Source organism: Lycium barbarum, chromosome 1 (genome assembly GCF_019175385.1).
Source record: "Lycium barbarum isolate Lr01 chromosome 1, ASM1917538v2, whole genome shotgun sequence".
NCBI lineage: Eukaryota > Viridiplantae > Streptophyta > Magnoliopsida > Solanales > Solanaceae > Lycium > Lycium barbarum.
The window spans coordinates 106,504,235-106,526,904 of NC_083337.1; the positions used below are offsets into that span (position 1 = coordinate 106,504,235).

At 37.9% G+C, this 22,670-nt stretch overlaps 2 protein-coding genes and 1 long non-coding RNA gene across 6 annotated transcripts; 1 reads left to right on the top strand and 2 right to left on the bottom strand.

Annotated features, from left to right (window-relative positions):
• Positions 1-920: 920 nt before the first annotated feature.
• LOC132636942 (peptidyl-prolyl cis-trans isomerase FKBP20-2, chloroplastic) lies at positions 921-13,372 on the bottom strand. Of its 4 annotated transcripts, none has more exons than XM_060354063.1 (8): positions 13,215-13,372; positions 11,462-11,552; positions 11,180-11,400; positions 10,929-11,038; positions 3,414-3,522; positions 3,251-3,327; positions 1,205-1,260; positions 921-1,114 (listed from the first exon to the last, which is right to left on the bottom strand). In XM_060354063.1, exons 1-7 carry the CDS (start codon positions 13,258-13,260, stop codon positions 1,225-1,227), a joined length of 690 nt encoding a protein of 229 aa, XP_060210046.1. In that variant the 5' UTR covers positions 13,261-13,372; the 3' UTR covers positions 921-1,114; positions 1,205-1,224. The 4 variants fall into 4 exon arrangements, with proteins under 4 accessions (XP_060210046.1, XP_060210037.1, XP_060210028.1 ...); XM_060354054.1 differs by having other exon boundaries at positions 1,205-1,271; XM_060354045.1 differs by lacking the exon at positions 1,205-1,260.
• On the bottom strand, positions 3,901-10,922 carry LOC132636964 (secreted RxLR effector protein 161-like). Its single transcript, XM_060354081.1, has one exon. It carries the CDS (start codon positions 5,041-5,043, stop codon positions 4,315-4,317), a length of 729 nt encoding a protein of 242 aa, XP_060210064.1. The 5' UTR covers positions 5,044-10,922; the 3' UTR covers positions 3,901-4,314.
• Positions 13,373-13,500: 128 nt separating the features above from the next.
• LOC132636973 (uncharacterized) lies at positions 13,501-21,707 on the top strand. Its single transcript, XR_009581498.1, has 3 exons — positions 13,501-13,865; positions 21,029-21,085; positions 21,636-21,707. It is a non-coding gene; the product is annotated as an uncharacterized LOC132636973 (long non-coding RNA).
• The last annotated feature ends 963 nt before the right edge of the window (positions 21,708-22,670 follow it).

Genomic DNA, 22,670 nt, shown 5'->3' on the forward strand with positions numbered 1-22,670 from the left:
ATTTGTTTTTAGAAAAATCAATTTTCCATATTATTTTTTAAAAAATCGTCACGTAGGCACCACATAGAATAAGTTCAATGTCATGTGGCGTCCATGTCACCCAATTCCAATGACTAGACTTGTTTATGTGGAAATATGTTAGAAATGAGGGGTATTTTTAAAACTTTGCTAACGGTAGGGGTATATTTGGCCCCAACTTGTAACGGGAGGGGTATATTTCTCTACTTTAGCTAACGGAGGGTAAAGTTAACCAATAAACTAAAGTAGAGGGGTGCATATGACCCTTTTCCCTTTAGTTTATTTTACTTTGGTAGGAGTTGTAGTTGCTGTCTAATTTCCTTCTGGGCAGTGAGCTCTGAGCAAAGTTACTATGCTATTTCTTTAGGTGCAGTTGAGTGTTTGCCAGCAAGGCTCTAGCCCCAAGAAGTTATTATATAAATTTGCCTGAAATACCTTTCAGTTGACCTAATTATGTAAATATTTCACACCATTGTTAAGCCATCAATTGTTAAGGTGAAAGACCGCATTTAGCAGTATTTAATTGCAAGGCACGACGGTAGATCCTGATTCCTGAGAATAAAGAGCAGTATCTTGGATGAGCAATGTGCTTACGTTTTTCTTAAAATTATATAGGCGTGTACTTGCCAAGAAAAACTTCTCTTTTTAGATGCATTATAGGCCTGTCACCAAAAGTACAACATTTCTTTGCAAAGATAAACTTATTTTCTTTTTTTGTAAAGATGGTGTCCACACCAACCCGCAAGCACATCCCCTATTTACTAACACATGCTAACTCCCACCAAGGCTTAGGCCGATGGGAGACTCGGTTTCAAAAAGTGAACCTTTTATTCTATAGACTAGTCTTTTCTTTTCCTCCATTTCTTTATTTGCTGTAAGAAGAATGAAAAGAAGGCCAAAAAAAAAAAAAGTCTCTTCTCCTGATATAACAATGATACAAGACCTGACTGAAATATTCACAAAATGAGCTTCTTGTTCAATTGCAAACAACATCAGAGTAGAAGCCTATTGTCCTACGCTTGCAGTCTTGGACGCCTAGCAATTCCACGTCAAAAACTTCAAACTGTTTTGAGCTAAAAAATGTTGAAGGCCCAACCTGTGAGACATGGATATTGCAAAAATATCAAAATGCAGTTCTATTTATGCAACTTCCAGACACAGTATACCAAAGGCTATATAGACAGACCTCTTTATAGCATCCATCCTCTATAACAACATATCACTATAACAGTCATGTTTTTCCTGGAACAGATCTTTCATGTGATGTTATATTATATACTATCTATAACAAGATCTCACTATAACAACCAAAAAATATTGGAACAAATGATGGTTTGACTGTATATTACTTGGAGCTATAATCAAAATTTACAATAGAGTAGTAAGTTACATAGTTTTAAGAAATACAACTGCATAAGCGTGGCTCTAAATGTGATTTTCAAGGTGTTGACGACCTATATTTTGCTGAAGTCACAAAGGAGTTGCAATTGCTGCCTGAAGGTGACTTTGCTTAAATGTAATGTTCTAATACATTTCTTGAAAGAACAAATTATCTTCTGCAGAGAAGTGCTTTTCTTCTCATACTTCCGTGATCTATGCACATAATATCCTAGCTTTGAAACTATCGCGCAAAAAACAATGCCTTCATCAGTAAGTTGTATTACAGTAAGTTGGACGGAAAAAAAATTAATGACAGTGATTTAGCAATGAAGTTTATCAATTGCTCAATTGATTTAAGGCTTAATACATATGCGGCCCCATAAACCTGTCCCTTTCCATTTTAGCACCTCAACTAAGTGTTGTTCCTATTGAACACCTGAACTTGGCCTCAAATGTGTCTATCAAACACAATCCAACTTATATACATATATGGTGAGTTTTTTTTTCTTCTTTTAGCCTTGCGCGTGAATATGAATCGCATCCTACGTGAAATGTATTTAATGTAAGCACATTCTGAGTGTTAGCATCTGAGTGTCAATTCAATAATGCGCAGTAGAATATTTTGGTACACATTTACATGAAATTTTACTCTGTTGATAGGCTGGAATGGGACAACCTGGAAGCTCAAGGCAACGAGCAAGCTCAGATTGTATTTACATTAGATTTTATATTAAATACATTCCACGTAGGATGCAACTGACATTCACACATAAGGCTAAAAAAAGTGAAACTCACCATATATGCTATGTAAGTGGGACTGTGTTTGATAGACACACTTGAGGCCAAGTTCAGGGGTTCAATAGGAACAACACTTAGTTGAGGTGCCAAAATGGAAAAAAAGGACAAGTTTAGGGGGCCGCATATGCATTAAGCCTTGATTTAAAAAGTGTTTCAATTGCTTAATGATCACTTACTTCTATATACTAATGTGAAGTGTAGCCTTTGTCAACCCAAATAAGAAAACAAATAATAATAAAGTGTAACAGTCATGCAATCTGCAACTTAGGACGCAAAATTTAGTTTTTAGAACATGAAAATTTCAAATGTCTAGATTCCTTATTATGAATGGGTCATTTGCATAGCAAGTGATGTTTGGGTATTATATGCACAAATTCAAAAGGTAAAACAAGTGAAGCATTACCTCTATAAACTGTATCTTATTTATACTAAGACATAGGTACTTCCTGAGGATGTATTAGGCTGTGCAAACTCAAAAGTCATTCAAATATACCCTAACGTTTTCGATTTCTCTTACATATGCCCTCCATCTACCTTTCGGCTTTTAGGAAAACCCACTATTATACTTCATCTCAGATACACCCCTCCCACTAATTGTTTTCCACTGTGAAAAATTGGTCTGATTTGGCTGATATAGTGGATGCCACATAAGGGGGTATATTCCGACCTTAATCTATTGTTTGGGGTATAGTTGGACCTTTTCAATTGTTCAAAGGCATGTTTCAAATTACTGCAGAAGGTATATATTAACCAACTTTGATAGTTTAGGGGTAAAATCTCTCATTTCGAATCTTGCAAGGAGTACTCCAACTTAAACCAAACTGTGCAAATGGCTCAGGGAGACAAAAGAAATTACTAAAGCGAGGAAAAGGGGTATTATTGCAGGAAGAGCTTCCTTGTCCTCTGTTGGTTAGCACTACTCTTATCAAATAAATAATATCAGAAGAATGCAACACACTACATAGCAGTCTAAATGCTTATTTTATTCCATACAACTTTAGATGATACTAATTATAAAAGAATCTACTTGAGGATGATATTTAAGGACACTTACCGGAGGTCCTAGTTCTGGAGGTATGATTATTCTCCTTTTTCCCCCAGGTCTCATGTCTCTAATTCCTTCCTCAAAACCTGCAATCGTCCTTTTCTGCTTATTCCAAAATTTTCTCATATCTGAGAGGTAAAAAGTTATGACATTGTGTGTTTGCTTAGATCACCTGGGACCAATGCTTTAGTGCCCATCCGAATGTTTGCAGGTTTACCTTGCAGGTATGTGCTGTCAATACGACGCCCAGACTCATTATAACCAATATAGTGGAATGTCACCTGCCAATGGTCAAACAAATTCGGGGATGAATGCAGCAATTCAAAGAATCAGCAACAAGTAATGCGACAACAACAACATACCCAGTGTAATCCCACAAGTGGGGTACAGGGAGGGTAGGATGTACACGGACCTTACCCCTACCTTTGTGAGGCAGAGAGGTTGTTCTGATAGACCCTAGTCATAAAAGATAGTTATCCGACGCAGCATTCTAAGGAAGTAGACAACAAAATAGCAAGATACAAAATAAATGCTGCAACATATAGTAATACACAACGAAGAATAAGTGATTATGCGATAACTGAATACTACTACTAAAAGGAAAGAGGAGAATAATTAATGCACTACAGGTACTCCCCCCCCCCCCCCCCCCCCCCCCTCCCTAAGCTACGTACTACCCTTCTACCCTAATCCTCGACATCCATACCTTCCTATCTAAGATCATGTCCTCAATCAGCTTAAGATGTGTCATGTCCTGTCTAATCACCTCCCCCCAGCTCTTCTTTGGCCTACCTCTACCTAACTCCTGCTACAGCCAACCTCTCACACTTCCTCTCCACATGTCCGAACCATTTTAGCCTCGCTTCCCTCATCTTGTCTGTCATTGATGCCACTACCACCTTGTCCCGTCATTGACGCACAGAATAGCTTGTCTATTATTCAAAAAATACAATGATTTAAATAAAGGTAAAGAAAAGACTAACTAAGGTAACTAGATATCTAAATCCCTAGAAATCAGCTAGAATATTATACACAAGGAAACATATATATTTATGATTCTCTAACACTCCCCCTCAAGCTGGAGCATAGATATTGATCATGCCCAGCTTGTTACAAAGGTAATCAACTCGAGTTCCATTCAATGCTTTTGTGAACACATCAGCTAGTTTCTCTCCCATCTTCACGTAGCCAGTGGAAATCTGGTTTTCCTGAATCTCACGAATAAAATGACAATCAACCTCAATATGTTTTGTTCTTTCATGATACACTGGATTTGAGGCAATATGAAAAGCAGCCTGATTATCACACCAAAGTTTTGCTGGTGTATAATGCTTTAACCCAATTTCAGTTATAAGATGATGTATCCACATAATCTCACACGTAGACTGTGACATAGCTCTGTACTCGGATTCTGCACTGGATCGAGATACAACACCTTGCTTCTTACTCCTCCAAGATATTAGGTTTCCTCCAACAAAGACACAATAGCCTGTAGTAGATCTTCCATCAATTTTGGATCCAGCATAGTCAGCATCTGCAAAACACTCCACACGAGTATAGCCGTGATTGCTATACAATATGGCAAGTCTAGGAGCTCTTTTCAAGTAACATAGAATTTGTTCCAAAGCTTCCCAATGTTTGACTGTAGGTGCGGACATGAACTGACTAACTACGCTTACCGCAAAAGCAATATCCGGACGAGTCACAATAAGGTAGTTTAACTTTCCAACCAACCTTCTATATCTCTTCGGATCATCAAAAGGATCACCATCATCTTTCATAAGATGTACACCGGGAGACATTGGAGTACTGCAGGGTTTGGCTGCCAACTTTCCAAAGTCTGCAAGAAGGTCAAGAATATACTTCCTCTGAAATAGAAAAATTCCCTTCTTGCTTCTAGTGACTTCCACTCCTAAGAAGTATTTCAGTTGTCCCAAGTCTTTCGTGTTAAACTTAGTATGCAAGAAAGACTTGAGAGAAGAGATTCCTGCATAATCGCTTCCTGTAATAACAATATCATCAACATATACAACAAGGAGAACAGTTCCAGCCGATGATTGCCTGTAGAAGACTGAATGATCACATTTGCTCTTTTTCAGTCCAAATTCCTGAACTACCTCACTAAATTTTCAAACCAAGCCCAGGGACTCTGCTTCAAGCAATACAAGGACTTCTTCAAATGACAGATCCCCTGAGCAACAAAACCTGGTGGTTGCTCTATATAAACCTCGACCTGGAGATTAGCATGAAGGAATGCATTCTTGATATCTAACTGATGCAAAGGCCAATTCTCAGAAGCAACTAAAGAAATGAACAAGCGGACAGAAGTGAGTTTAGCAACCGGGGAGAAGGTGTCTGAATAATCCACCCCATACGTTTGAGCATATCCTTTAGCCACAAGTCTAGCCTTAAGTCTCGCCAAAGAGCCATCTGGGTTAACTTTAACCGCAAAGACCCATTTGCAACCCACTGCTTTCTTTCCACTAGGTAAATCCACTAAATCCCGAAGTGTGATTTTCCTCTAAGGCATGTATTTCCTCAAGCATTGCTTCAGACCATCCAGGATGATTCAAAGCCTCTTTCACTGTTTTGGGTACAGTAATGGAGTCTAGAGACGCAATCAAAGATCTAGACTTTGGAGATAAGTGGTCATAGGAAACAAAATTAGCAATGGAATATATGGATTTGCAAGTACGTGTACCTTTGCGAAGAGCAATAGGAAGGTCAAGATTTTCCGGAAGAGCTGATGATGAAGAAACTGGTGTAGGGTATGTATCATTAGTCTCTCACCTCCTAGAGTAAACCTGAACAATTGGCGGTCTTGTAGGTGGATCTGGTGCGGCAGGTATAATAGTCGATTGGTGATCAACTGAACTGGGCGATGTATGAGAAACAACATCATCTGATCTTTTTGGCACAACCCTAGTAACCTGGTAGACTAGCCATTCATCTTCCTCCCCCTGACTTGTAGAAACGGGAGGTGCATAGAAGAATGGTGTAGTTTCCAAAAAATGCAACATCAGTTGACAACAGATATTTTCCAAGTGCAGTAGAATAACAACGATACCCTTTCTGAAGGCGAGAATAGCCCAGAAAAATGCACTCCAATGCCTTTCCAACTTGGTAACAAATGGTCGAACATCTCGAACATAACATGTGCTTCCAAACACCTTAGGCTCCACCAGAAATAGTGACTTGTTTGGAAAAAGAACACTGTAAGGCATATTACCAGCAAGCACAGTCGATGGCATGCGATTAATCAAAAAACAAGCCGTAGAGACAGCATCTGCCCAAAACTATTTAGGAACCTTCATTTGGAACAAAAGTGCTCGAGCTGTCTCAAGTAGATGCCTATTTTTCCTCTCAGCAACTCCATTTTGAGAGGGTGTATCAACACATGAAGAATAATGGAGAATACCGTGTCTCATATACGACTGAAATCCTTAAAATACGTACCAAAGCATTGAATTGAGTTTTGACTTCAGTGCAGAAGGCACAAAAGTGAGTAAACACTTCCGAGCGACTCTTCATAAAATGAATCCAAGTCATCCGAGAGAAATCATTCACAAAAGTGACAAAATACTTGTGCCTAGTTTTGGAAACGGCAAGACATGATCCCCACACATCAGAATGAACTAACTCAAAAGCCGACTCTGCTCACTTATTAACCTTTCGACTTAGTGAGCTACGATGATGTTTTGCAAATCGACATGACTCACATTCCAATGAAGAAATATTTTGGAACTGAGGACAGAGCTTCTTCAACAGAGGTAGAGAAGGATGTCCCAATCGACAATGTGCTTCAAATGGAGACACGACACTAGAGCAGGCAACAGAGTGAGGTTCCCATTCATCAAGGATGTATAGATCACCAAATACATATCGTTTACCAATAACCTGATTCGTCTTAAGATCACGAAACAAACGATGATCGGGAAAAAACGAAATATAACAATTAAGGTCTCTGGTAATTTTGCTAACAGAAATCAAAGTAAAAGCCAACTTTGGAAGACTTAATACAAGATAGGGTAATAGATGAGGTTGGTTTAACAGTCCCATATCCAACATTATTACAAGTTGATCCATCCGCTACAGTAACTGGAGAGGGTGCTTCGTGTGAATGAAAGGTGGAAAATATATTAGGATTACCTGTCATGTGATTTGTAGCTCCGGAATCAATCACATATTTGCTTGAAGAAGAAATAAGACATGTTTTTCCTGACTCAGCAAGGGTAAGAACTGAAGTAGATTCCTTCAATGACTTTTGACGCCGAGAGAATTTGGCAAACTGTAGATTCCTTCAATGACTTCTGACACTGAGAGAATTTGGCGAACTCAACAAGGTGTATTAACTGAAGGATATTCTTTTAATGATTTCTGATATTGAGAAACTTTATCAAAATCCTTAGCTGAAACCAGAATTATTTTATCAGAAGATGGAGTAGAAGCAACAATAGGATTACCCCCTTGAGTTCTCTGATTGCGACCTTGCAATTTCTTACAGTACCATTTCATATGTCCCAGTTCATGGCAATAATGACAGGCAACGTTACTAAAGTCATTGTTATGTGCAACATTTCCTCCTCCTCTATTCATTTTCCAACAGATTTTTTTTTTTTTTGTGGGCAAATCGCAATATCTTAAGACAGATTAGAACACCAATAACCAACAGAGCAATGACAACCAAAGACCAACCACTTTACACCAAAGAGAAATCACTGAACAAACCAACAAGTTATTCCACCAAATGCAGACCACGTTGAAGATTTGCTCTCCCAACAGTCAAAATATTGGAAAGACAGCTTTCCTTAATACCGGAAAATATTCCCAGCAAACAATTTCAAAGAGCAACAGAGTCAAACTATAATCGTAAAGTTTAGACTCAATCACTAGCAGATTTAACACAATATTCAGTCTCAAACAAATCGAAAAGCAGCAGCAAAAGCAGATTCGAAATCAAATCCGTTTGAGAAAGAACCTGATTTGATCAGCAGCAAAAGAAGAATCAAATATGTTCAAGAATGAACCTGGTTCGTGGTGTTTATCCTTAAAAAAAAAAAAAAAAAGGTCACAGATCATGAGACCACAAACAAATATGACGGAAACTTCAGTGCGAAATCAGACCAAAGTGGACCTCCACGCCCCCACACACGCTGGCCGGAATAATCCTACCGGGAAATAATCGCTGGCTCATGATTTCACGAAACCTGGAATTATCAGCAACCAGATTCTGGATAAATGTAGATCGGTAGGTGCTGGATAGATGGGTGATGGTCGATTTTCAATTCTCGAGCACCAGTCTAAGATACTGACCAACTCCGATGAGTCACCACAACTTCCGGCGACAGAAGTTGACAAAACTCCGACGAAATATTAAAGCCCGCTCTGATACCATGTAATTCAGAGAAGGTATGCAGAGAATAACTTGTCTATTATTCAAAGAATACAATGATTTAAATACAAGTAAAGAAAAGGCTAGCTAAGGTAACTAAATATCTAAATCCCTAGAAATCAGCTAGAATATTATACACAAGGAAACATATATATTTATGATTCTCTAACACTAATCATATCTCTCCGAGTATGCCCACACATCTATCGGCAACAAGTAATCTGTTTATCATTTCTTAATGCCATTAAACCTACCTTTGTTCCCTTTAATTTGTAATCTGAATATCTATTAAGATAACAAATCCCGTTTGTCTTGGTCTTTTTGTAAATATAGTCAAATATGAAAGGATCATCACTAGGCCCAGGTGCCAATTTGAACTATGCCCAGCCAACCTTAGTAACAGTATAATCAGCCTAAGTCAGCTCTTTTGCATTCATCAACAATGCATATGTCAGAATAGAATTTCACAATGATTGTCCTTAGTTAACTTCATAAAACTCAGGTGTGAAAGATGATACTAACTTACCAAGCTTTCGGTTCAGTAATGGCAAAGTAAGGAACACAGGTATTTAAAATTGAATCATATCGAGTATGTGAGATTTTGTTTTGGTACTCTAAAATCCATAAAAACCAATCAACAATGACATACTTTGCCCGTCGCTGAAGTATGTCTAGCATAAGCTACATTGGGCAGAGGAGAGGAAAACCACTATCGGAAGAGTAAGATATGTTAATGAATAGACCACCGGAACACTAACAGCACATAAATGTCTTACACCAGGGGGAGAGAATCAACTTTTTAACACTACGAAACTGAGAGTCTTTTAAAAAGGTCCGTAAAGAGATTTTGACAATAATATAACAGGTTCTCAAGGACTAACACGAGGAATTAGGGAAATATTTCCACATATTAGTTCCTTCAAAGACTGTTACTTCATCCAAGTTTTGCTTTCTTGATATTCGGTGTTTTTCCCATAATACAGACATCCAAGAATCATCTTATTACAAACTAAAAATAGTAAAAGACTGCAGTATTAGACACCATCACCTGTGCAGTGACAGCTTCTACCAAAACAATTACATAAAGGAAGGCAAGACAGATGGAGCACCAAACAGAACAGAGCTCCTCATGGAATTGGCCCTTGGAAGCATATTAACAACCTGAAAGATGAATTCTTTCATGAGGTGTCCTTCGAGATTGGGAATGGCAGAACTGTTACATTTTGGAAGGACAGGTGGCTTAACAACCAACTTCTCAGAGCCTCTCACCCAAACCTTTACCAGAGAGCACCTGACCGTGACTCATCAGTGACATAAAATAGAGCAGGTGAAATTTGGGATCCTCACTTCAGGAGGAACGTGCAGGACTGGGAACTTAATGAGCTTATTGATTTATTCAAAGTACTTGAAGGATTCTCAATGCTTCCTCTAAACTCAGATAGCTTAAGATGGGGTAGCTCTGAAAAAGGAATGTACACTGTGAAGGAAGGGAATAAAAGATCACTGGCCATTGAAACTAATATGGAAGACTGAACTTCCAACAAAAGTCATATGCTTCCCCTGGGAAGCCCTAACAGATGCTATTCTAACCCAAGACAACCTATGCAGGAGGAATTTTCAGTTGGTTAACAGATGCTACATGTGCCAGAACAGCCTAGAGTCATTCAATCACTTGTTCCTACATTGTCCAGTCGCCCCAGATCTATAGAACACGTATCTTTCACCTTTTGGAATTAATTGGACCTATGGGAAGTTACAGTACCGTCAAGAAGACCTGGCAGATGATTCCAGCATGTATTTTTTGGTGTCGGTGGAAAGACAGGAATCTCAAATGTTTTGATGGCATCCCAGCTCCCAGCAGCAGACTATGATTTTTTTTGCCTTTTGAACTTTTTCAGTTGGAGCAATCTATCCCCTGTAAGGCTGTAAATGATGTTCCCTTTTTAGATTTCATCAGCTCCCTTACTGTGGTTTAGAAACCATATCTTTTGCTTTCCAGTTAAAGTCCCTGGTCTAGAAGAGGAAGTTTTTGTATTAGGAGTTTAGCCATGATTTATTTGTGTACTTTGCATCTCCTCGATGCCATTTTAATTAAAAAGGATTAGAAAAGGAAGTGCTTTTCTTCTGGCTTATTTTACCGTGACTGCACCATATTGGTTCCATGACCCCGCTAGAGCAATGAATGAACATAGAAGACGAACAGTATACTAGTTTTCCAGTAGGATGTATTCAAGATAAATGACAATCTAATAAAAGCAAATCACATCTTTTCAGGAAGAAAGAATGAAAGAAAACCTGTTGACCATCCTTTGGGCAATCACCTTCACCAACAGCAAAATCCCACACTATAAGACCTGAATCACGCTTTACGTAGTTATCAGAAGTTACTACTTTAACTTCAAAACCTGAAAAAGGATTCCAAGAGTCACTATCACATTATAAAGTTTCATGGTATCAAAAGAAGAAAAAATGGATGTCAAACTACTGTTGTCTTAAAATCTTGGGCACTACACATGGTCTTTTCCACCCATACAGGGTAGACAAACCTTCTCTGATGAAACTGGGAAACTCTTCAGGGGCATTATTTTCTCTCTGGATCCGTTTGTTCTGCTCTAGTAACCGTCTTTCATCATACGGGTTTTTGCTCTTTGTTTTCCCAAAAGCGGGGAGAGCGGGAGATATGCCAGATGTAATCAGAAAAAACAGGAGAGATCTGCGCTTCATATTGTCCTCATATTGCAATATATTTACTTTCTGTTCCCTAACCCTGAAAATATTCTGTATTTCAGATACAAAAAGATTGACACTGTGGTTAAAAGTTAGGTTACCTTTTATCTTGTAACGAGGCAGCTAAGCAGCACTGGAATGTTGACTTCTGTCTGGGAAAAGCTTGAGTTGTATGACAAGATGAAGGAGTATCTGAATTGAGAATAAAGCAAGTAGTTTAATAAAGGGATTTATGCATGAGAAACCATAAAGTTACCTATCAAATGTTGCTTAATGGATCCTATATTGTATTCTCATGGCAAACTAGATGGAAACATGAAAGACAAACTTTATTCTGCTGGATATTGCATTTTATGGATTTGGCTAAATTGTCCTGCTACAAATTCATAGCAATAAAGGTATATGACATATCCATGTATCACATAACTCCCTCAACTTCTCTTTTCTATTCATTCAACCACTTTTTATGGCGAAAACAAATTTTCTACAGAGTTAATTCTAGCTAAATGCAGAAAAACTTTAGCACAGTATGCTGAAGTTCAAATTTTTTGCATGTGAACTCCAGCATAATATGTTGGAGTTCAAAAAGTTCCTCGAGTTTGAAATGGAAGGTTCAAACTCTAGAAGAAATTCATGACATTTGAACCTTTATAAGTTCAAACCCCAGAAAAAATTTATGGAATTTGAATTGATTCTTCTCAAGCTCTAAGACAGTATCCAAGAGTTTTACTTGTATAAGTTTAAACTTAGAACACTATGCAGCAGTTAATAAAGAGGGTCTCGCTTGGCAAGAAACGGGCGAGAAGCTCATGGCCATTGCAAGACTCTTGCCTCTCGTATCAAATATCTCAAATAGGAAGTAATAAACACACCCCTTGAAATGGTTAAGAAGCTGATAAAGTTATACGCTAGGGATTCTGTTAACCCATAAAATAAACAATGATTTCAACTGCCAAAAACAAATTGTTCCCTGTGTAGACATAGAATCCTATATGAGTTCACATTGCCACTCCAAAGCCTAGATAAAAGGAGGAGGATAGTAAGTTAAACAGTCAAGTTGAAACTAGTTAATTATGATGAATCATCCCAATATCGAATGCATTGGCACATGCACTCCAAGGAACGCATAATATTGGAATGAAATGTATCAAGTGTAGCCAATTCATATAGCTAAACCTAATAGCTTGGAATTGAGGCGTAACAGTTGTAGTTGCTAGAACAATATGTTAAGGCCTGTTTGGCTATGGATAATTTTCACTTTTTTCCGGAATACAATCATGTTTGGAGATAGAATTGCTACAATTTTCCGGAATTTGAGAAACTCCAAATAACCATTTTCACATTTTTCATTCCAAATCTCTCACAAAAATTAAACATTTCTCCAAGTTGTATTCATGTCCAAACACAACTCCAATTTCCAGATACCATTTTTCAACTTCTTTCTAAATACTACTTTACTACTTTTTTTCTTCCTTTCAAATTTCACATTTTTATGTACAAACACCCACTTAGGAACTTTCAGAGAATTCTTGGGGATAATATAGCATTTAATTAAAGCTGGAAGTAAGATCAAACAAGAAAAAGGCATTCACATTGTTCTTCATAGCAGAGCTATCAAAGTGAACATGGCATGGAAATCACATCTAATATCTCTAAAAATGGAAGAAAAGGGAAAGAAAAAAGGACTCAGCTCAATAAACCCACAAATTCCTCAAACATTTTCCAAATGGGAAAAGAACAAAGAAAAGGGCCAAAGCTTTCAGATACAAGAAAGCAAAAGAATACAAAAAGTTCCATAATTTATATATTAAGAAAAACTGTGTTATTTCTGAAAGAAAAAGAGAGAGGAATTACATGGAAAAGAAATATTGGAGAGAAGAAATGAAGAGTTCAGCAGCATGGCTTTGTTATTTCTGTTGCAAAAATGGCTGCTTTGCCGTTTATTTGGGCAAGAAATCTACTTTATCTTCACTTCGGATGCTATAGAACTAACTATTTATCAACAAGGGAAAAGAGTCTTGTCTTCCTTTAATTATACTATGTTTTTTAAAAAAAAAAAAAAATTATAGCCCCAAGGGGGGCTGATTTTATATAAACTTAAAAGCCGAGTTCAAAAAGTAAACAAAAGAAATTGCAAGGGTCTGTAAAGTAAAAATAATTATATATGTTGAAATTAGGAAAGTGAATCCCTAAATTCACGATTTCATATCTTGGAACCCATTTCTTCATCGGCTGCTCATCACCGGCTATTTGTCTCCATCCATCTCCGATCACGGTTGTATCTTCAGCTAAGTAATCCAATGTTCCTCGATTCAGTCTTTTCCTTGCTTGTGTTGTTATTCTTCGATTTGCTCTTAGCTGGTATTCTTCGTTGAATGGTGTCGCCTGAGCTACTTCTTGTTTGTTCCTTCTGTGTTCCTCAGCTGTAGGTGTTTTCTTCTCCTTCACGATGATGTGTTCAGCTACAGGTGTTTGCATGCCCGATTCACCTCTAGTGGATACCAAGTGTGACTCCACTCCTTTTTTCCTTTCCTGTTCTTTGCTTCGTTCATTTGTTGCATGTTTGAATCTTGTGTTCTGTATACAAGAAAACTTTATTCTTCTCACAAAGATTATACCTACAAACACAAATTGGTTATACTGTGCATTCCCCTGCTATAATTTCTGCTTGACCTGCTTCTTGTATTGTAGTTGTTCCTCATATGCTGGTGTGTTGTTATAAATCATCTATATGCTCTTATTCTCAAATATGAGATATGTGATTTGTCACTACTTAGTACTTTCCTTTGTTCAACTTCCAAGTCTCTGAATCTATGGCATCTCACTGTACCTTTGTCAAGTGCTTGATTTGCCAAATAAATCAGCCAATTTGTTCCCTTCTCTCAAGATGTGTACAAACCTTATCTACTTTCCTCTTCCCAACTCAATTATTTCCTCTATCCAGCTTGCTATACTCCAAGGTGGTTTCCACCCATCAGTTAAGATCTTTTGAATCAGCTGTGAGTCATTCTGAATAATAATATGATCCAAATATTGTTGTTTACACCATCTGAGTGTCTCCACAATTACTAAAGCTTCAATTTCTGTATTAGTAGCAAAATTTGTTTCTTCAGCATGAGCATAGATCAAATTTCCTTCTTTGTTCCTCACATAGAATCCATAAGCTCCTCTACCCAGATTACCTTTTGATGCACCATCTGTGTTGCCCAAGATCCAACCCTATGGTGAAGGTTGCCAAATTACCTCTCACGAGCCAAACCGGAGAGCCGCGGCTGACACTCAAGACTCTACTCGGCTGAGTGTCATACTACTATTCCATCCAGGAGTGATAACTCTTTGTGAACCTTTAATCTACGAAATGACGCTTCCGTCAGGAAAAAAAAACTTTTCAATAAAACTCTTTTGTCAAATCAGGGACTTCTCCTTTATCGTTAATTCAAAGAAAACCTTTAGTCACAATAAAATCTTTTAAAAAAATAAAGCATAAAAACACATCGACCTATATGGTCGCTTCACACAACTGTCGACATCTCGACGCACTATCCACAAGACACTGTCTGCAAAAATCTCTAACATACACGAGGTACCATAACATAAGTGCTCTGACTCGGCAACACTCCGAACTGAGATAGAGCTCACCAATCCAGCTGATAGCCTGGGAACATCCTATAGCCAATGTCTTCTACTCATCTGTATGCACCTGTGCGGTATGAAACGCAGCGCCCCCAGGCAAAAGGACGTCAGTACGAATAATGTACTGAGTATGTAAGACATAAATAACAACATATATGGATATGAAAGGCAACATGGAATGGGAGGGATAACTTGTACATCTTAAAATCATATGTACACAAACACCTATTTATATATATATATATACGCATCTAATATAAATATTAGTGTTGCGGAACATGCAACCCGATCCATAATCATCATATATTAGTGCCGAGAAACGTACGGCCCGATCCATATAAGTTAGTGTCGAGGAACGTATGGCCCTATCCATATAAGTTAGTGCTGAGGAACGTACGGCCAGATCCATATATATATCATATTCATATACATAATGTAAATAGTATGCATGAAAGATCATATGAAAGCTACAACTCTATCGGAGTGAAGTAAGGTCGGTAACCTCCGTTTCATATTATGAAACAACCATTATCGGTATATCTCACCTCAAAGGACCAATTCATAAGGTGAGATCAACAACAATGAATAGAATCGAGAAAATCATGAAGTAGCTCAACAACATCTTCATATCATCGTTGAAATCATAACTTGAGACTTTTAAGCATAAAATCATCATCATCGTAATCCTCATAAAAACAGTCTCATCTTTAACATCATAGGAAGCTTTAACAATCATAAACTTCTAGCTTTTGAAATCAAGGAGGTTATGGAACATTTATGGAATCATACCATAGGAATCATGCCTTTGAAAGAAAGGGACGAGCCTTAATATACCTGATTGATCTCCTACGAATTAACGCTTATTCTCCCGAACTTGCAAATCTACACTCAAGAGAAATTATACTACCGTTAGACTTATTGTCATATGCCTATCTCAAGTCCTTAAACCAAACTCTTTTAGAATCTGCCAAAATTCGGGCAGCATCTCCCTTGTTTATATGCCTAGCCCAAAATCACAATCCAGCAACCAACAACAACACACAACAATACCAACATCAACAACAATATTATCAATACCAATATATTCCATAAAACATCCCACACGATATATTTCAACATACAACAACAATATACACTTCCTTTCTTCCCAATCAAGGAGCATAATCTCATCAACACACCAACAACATTAGATACCCTTTCTATACAAGTAAATCAGCCCAGCCACACGGCCACAACATACTCAAAACAGTCCATAAACACAACAACTACAACACGACACTTTATGACCTTCCCTCCATAACTATTTTCAGTTTTAAGACTTGCTAAACCTTCAAATCAACTCAACATAAGAGATAGGATGAAGAACATACCTTATACTTGAATAAATTCAGCCACACCAACTTTCTTCAAGACCAAACATACCACAACTTCAAGTAGAAGCAAGAATAATCACCTTTCATGGACTAGTTTGGTGTAATCTTGTTAAATTCTTGATTTAATGGGCTATAAATGCTTGGGGGTTGTGTTGAGAAGTTTATAGGACTATTGAGAATGTAAAAATTCTGAAAAAATGGAGTTAATGGGGGTATTTATACCCCTCATAGGTCTGTTCCACCGACCTCAAGTGAGACCCGCGAAAGCCATTTGGCAGCTTAGAGTCTTTATCTTAAAATGGCCATAACTCTTGATACCGATACCATATCAGGGCCCACGACCTATGATTGGAAAGCTCTTTCAATTATCTACAACTTTCATTTTTGGTGTGTTTCCAAATTCAAACTTATAATAGCGTTTTGGCCCCTCCAATTCAGATCATCCGAAAACGTATCCTTAAATCATCCTTTTGGAGGGCTTATGCCCATATTTGGCTTAAGGGTCCTCTTAAGACTTGCTCAACTTCCCGTATACTACTCATATAAATTTTCATATGTCCTTTATAAAACCCCGACATGTGGGCCCCACCTTAACTTACGGTTACGAGGGCTATTCATCAAGTAACGTGTTAACTGATTTACTCCATACGGTCTCCAAATATCATATATATATATATATATATATATATATATATATATATTCTTATATTTAGATCATATCTTAATCCCTGATCCTTTTATAACTTTACTCTCCCTTGAGCTCATACTAAGCCGTCTACAGTCTTGGTAACGCGAAATTTTCCGGGGTGTAACATCCCTTCCCCCTTAGAAACATTCGTCCTCGAATGTTTAACTAGTCTTGTACTCTGTCCCTGATCCCATTCTCTGGTACATCCCCTTATCGAATCATTCTTCCCGTTAACATATCGCATTTAATCGTACCATCGCCGTAACAGGTCTCCGTTGGTTATTTACTCGCTCTTTCCTACGCATACTTCTGTCCTTCCCGAAATCTTTGTCTACTCTCATAGCTAATATCTTTGCTCTTGAAACTCATAAGTCGGAAAACATGCTTCTGAAGAAATCGCTAACATACTTGGATACCGAACCACGACCCTTCTGGCCTCTTAACTGAGGTCTGAACCAATTATGACCTTATGTACTCCAATATCTCTTATCTTTATGACATTCTTTAACTCAACCTTAACATATAATCAATTCCATAATCCTTTCTATAAATCATTTCTTTTGAGTTAGTCGTGAAAACCTTCTCTTTATGTTAAGCCATAGCAGAACTCATTTGTCGACTTTCCCTAAATCCCCCAATAGACCTTGTTCCTACAAAACCTCGAATGTAACCCATTTTAATCCTTCGGACTACTAATCATCTTCCTTATAAACCATTCTTCATGCACAGCAAGACCATCTTAAAACTCCCTTACATTCCCTTCTATTTTCTTGTCATATCCTTCCCATTTTGTGGACATTAAGTTCCCTACTGGAATATCGTTCAATTTCTTTTCTTCCCCACGAATTACTTTCTGTCCAATCTCAAAAGATACTCCTTAGTTACTCTATTCATTTGCTGACTTGCCTTCAGATTTTGTTAATCTTATTTCCACAACAATTCTTGCTTCGAACTATCTCTATAATCCATTCCCAATACAACATCTACCATAAATTATTTCAGTCCTTGTGCTTGTACCCAAGCTCACTCGCTTCCCCCCTTAAAGGTTTTACCTTATGGTGTTGTATTCCATTACCATTCTCGATCGAAATTTCATCCCATAATAATCCTTTCGTCATCGCTTTTGTTCTTCCACTTACGAATCCTTCAAGTTCCCTACTTGTCATTACCCAAAAATACTACTTTAAATCTCAAATCTTGCCTATAATAATCCCTAGGGATACTCAAAATAATGATGTACCCAACTATCTGTCCAGCCGGAATAGTACTTTTTATTCCAATAACTAATGCCCAATGTCCACTTGTAGTGTCATATTCATCTTATCATTCCATATCATCTTGTCCTATACTTTCCCATTAATCAATCTGTAGCAATCATAGATGTATAATCTTCGTGATCTCCTAAATCTTTAGTCCTTGTACTTCTTTGGTCCTTATCCTTAAATTTTAGGAAAATTTAAGCAGAGTGTCCCTTATAGTTCTTACTATCCAAGACCTGTACGCAGCCCAGAGAATAGATACCGTGCCTCCCAGAGCAAATTATATACATACTTAGCACACTTTAGCCATACAGGGCTCTCAATGTAGAACAAAAATGCAAAGAGGACGAAACTTACCTCATGCACCACAACTCGGAATATACCTGAACCTTTATCGATTGTCCTTTTATACTTCCCTAGTCGCTTCCGCTTCCATTCATTAGCTATACATTTCAATCATACTTACAACATCCTTACCATATCTGACTTATAATCCTTTGTACCAATACTTACCTCTGTGCTAATTCCTTCAACTTCTATTGTCCCGGTAATCCCAATATCATCATTCACTTCCTTTGTCAGTACCACTCTTCCGCTAAAATCAAGGGTTAGTGCAAGGAATTTCATTTCCTATGACTTAGCTCTCATCACACGATCTTAGATATGAAAGAAGGGTAACCATCCTAAATGCCCTGTAGCCTCCTGTTTATAAATGTGGCGCGCAACACACCATAAACAAGACTCTACTGGACACGACTTTGCAGACAACCCCTAGGACGAACTGCTTTGATACCACTTCTGTCACGACCCAAACCGGAGGGCCGCAACTGACACCCAAGACCCTACTCGGCTGAGTGCCATACTACTATTCCATCCAGGAGTGACAACTCTTTGTGAACCTTTAATCTACGAAATGATGCTTCCGTCAAGTAAAAAAACTTTTCAATAAAACTCTTTCGTCAAATCAGGGACTTCTCCCTTATCGTTAATTCAAAGGAAACCATTAGTCACAATAAAATCTTTTAAAAAAATAAAGCATAAAAACACATCGACCTATATGGTCGCTTCACACAACTGTCGACATCTCGACGCACTATCCACAGGACACTGTCTGCAAAAGTCTCTAACATACACGAGATACCATAACATAAGTACTCTGACTCGGCAACACTCTGAACTTAGATGGAGCTCACCAATCCAGCTAATAGCCTGGGAACATCCTATAGCCAATGTCTTCTACTCATCTGTATACACCTGCGCGGTATGAAACGCAACGCCTCTAGGCAAAGGGACGTCAGTACGAATAATGTACTGAGTATGTAAGGTATAAATAACAACATGTATGGATATGAAAGGTGATATGGAATGGGAGGGATAACTTGTACATCCTAAAATCATATGTACACAAGCACCTATTTATATATATATACACATATAATATAAATATTAGTGTTGCGGAACGTGAAACCCGATCCATAATCATCATATGTTAGTGCCGAGGAACGTACGACCCGATCCATATAAGTTAGTTCCGAGGAACGTACGACCCGATCCATATATGTTATACCCCGAATTTTCGCACGTTAAAGTCGCATCATGAGTTAGTCGACATAAGTTCAAAAAGAAATTATCTTGAGGATAAAAGGGATTGATTTTATTAATAAAAATGGTTACAAGAGTCTATAAATAATATTAGTAAGTGGCGGAAGATTTAGAGGGAATGATTCAAAGAAGCATGAGTTTCGTCAAAAGTCGGCAAGTTGGGAATACGATAACTTGTACTTTTGGGTGAGATTAGGAGTGCCTCACATGATAAGCAAGTAATAATATGAAGTATTTGAATTGTATAATGGTCTCTTGTTAAGTTTGGAAGTCAAACGAGTTGTAATACGAAAGTCGACAAAGGGCGTCGCAAGTTAAGTTTATAAATTTCACTGAAATTTGGGTAAGATGTCTCGGAGCTTTTCTCTCAATCTACTTGGAGTTACGGGATGATCCACCTACCAAATCGAAGCTCTACGAGTCTAGTTTCCAGAGCATTTTAACGTTCGTCGATACGAAATCGAAGTAGAGAGATATTCGCATTTCCGTCCAGAGACGCAAACTGTCGCGGGAACAATGTGCTAAAGTCGGTGGCTTTAAATTTGCCCAATTATATATAGGCCCTTGCACGGTTTTTTCTTCCATTTTCTCACCATACCCAACCTAGAAAACCCTCAAATTCTCTCCAATGAATCCTCCATCAATCTCAATCCAAACCAAGAGCAAATCTATCAACTTTAACATGAAGAACAACATTTCGGAGGAAAACCTTGCTTTGAAGTAACTTGGGGTTTGAAGTGATTTTCATGACCTAAGGTATATTTTTAACTTCCTTTTGATCTCTTTGAACTTCTACAAGTAATTGATCATAGAAATTAATGAAAAACCCCATAGAACAAGCTCTTCTATATTCTTATGAAACTTTCATGAACTTAGCTTATTTGTTGGGCTGTTTTATATGGTATTGTTGTGTTGTTTGGAGTTATGGTGATATGGATGGGATCATATTGAAGAGAAGAAGTAGAAAGTAGAATTTGGTAGCGTTTTACGGGAAAATTTCGCTACAAAAGGGCCTATAAATTCACGCCCATGAGTTGCTCGATTAAATGTCTAAATGAAGATTTCTATAAGCTATGACCCTGGTTTTGATCTTGAATAGTCCGTATTATGTAGGAAATCGTTCGTAAGGCGTTCGAGGACTCGGAAAACATATATAACTCCATCGACGAGGTATGTAGGGCTTTCTATTCTCTTTGTGGCATGACTAGATTTCAAATGACCTTTCATTGAAAAATTTGTTCTGTTAACTTGGATCGATCGCATTCCATGATAATTGAGCTGACACATACTTCATCTAGGAATTGTACCAAATTATGGTCCACATCTCCTTTTGGCTATCGATTAAAAGACTTTCCGTTCAACTTGTGTCGATTATGTCCCAAAATGGTTAAGTTTATCCTTGTTTCATGAATAGCTTGTATTGAAGCACCTTTCACATTTCGTATCCCTTTTGTTTATCGAATGAAGAATGATATTAGTTATGGTACTCTTGACATCAAAGTTGAGTTGATTGTACTTCCTTTAATTGAGTTAATCCTTATCTTCTTATCTATTGCTCCAAGGTGACAAACCTCTCGTTGGCACACTCTTTCCGATAAAAGTTGTGTCGATCATATTTCATAAGAGTTTGGCTAACTTTGGCTTCGTGAATAATTCATAACAAGATGTTTCCTTGTACTTTTACTTCTTTGGCCTAATGATCAAATAATTATAAACGTAGTGACAACAATGATAGTCGGAGGATAACAACGATAGGTCACTCCGGCTCTTTCCATGATGTTTCTTTTGAGGTCAGTCTTTCATTGCACTTATATATGTATGTATTTATTTTCATTACCGAGCCGCGCTATAGTCGGCCGAGTAGGCACTTATATGCTCACCTAGACATGTTTCTTTCTTTCTTTACCGAGCCATGTTTTAGGCGGCCGGGTAGGCACGTAGCTGTGCACCTAGATGTACTTCTTTCTTTACTGAGCCGTGTTATAGTCGGCCGGGTAGGCACGTAGCTGTGCATTTCCACTGATTAGTTGGGCAGAGATGATGTTATAATGATGAGCTCACCCCACAGAGGGATTTATTATTGTTATATGATATGATATATGCCTCCATAGTGAGGAATGATTTTACGGGTATGCATTTACATCTATATCATGATTATGGTCGCCCTCAGTGGCCTCGTTCAGAGTTTCAGGTTATCTCTACATCTTTTCCCAAGTTGTTTGTATCTCTTATGCTTGTGTTATGTTTATGCTTACTGCCTTACATACTCGGTACATCTTTCGTACTGACGCATTTTGTGCGCTGTGATTATGCCCACAGGTATGGTAGACGGATTGTTGTACCTTTCTCAGTAGGATACCAAAGTTCAGCAGGGATGTTCGCACTCCATTCTCCGGAGTTGCTAGTCAGAGTCATTAAATAGGATGCATGCATGTATATATATATTATGAGTATGTCTATCGGGTACGTCAGGACCATCGTCCCGACCAGTTGATGCAAATTAGTGCTCTTAGAGGCTTACAGACTATCAGTCAGTGTCCAGGAATTGTGTTTGGCCTTGCCGGCCTTCTGACTAGTTGTCTTTCTTGATTTGACCTTGTCGGCCCTAGTTATGCATATATGTGTTGTTGGGCCTTTTCTGCTTGCAGGTTGTTATGATATACTTCTTACTATTGTTATGAGACTTTTAAGCATAAAATCATCATCATCGTAATCCTCATAAAAACATTCTCATATTTAACATCATACGAAGCTT

Excerpts from the sequence above, each read along its gene's own strand:
- LOC132636964 (XM_060354081.1), bottom strand. The coding sequence starts at position 5,043 with ATGTCTCCCGGTGTACATCTTATGAAAGATGATGGTGATCCTTTTGAT.
- LOC132636942 (XM_060354045.1), bottom strand. The coding sequence starts at position 13,260 with ATGCTGCTGAACTCTTCATTTCTTCTCTCCAATATTTCTTTTCCAT. Across the intron at positions 3,523-10,928 it reads GCCCAAAGGATGGTCAACAG|GTGACATTCCACTATATTGG; the intron begins GTTTTCTTTCAT and ends GACCATTGGCAG. Across the intron at positions 1,115-3,250 it reads CTCCAGAACTAGGACCTCCG|GTTGGGCCTTCAACATTTTT; the intron begins GTAAGTGTCCTT and ends CATGTCTCACAG.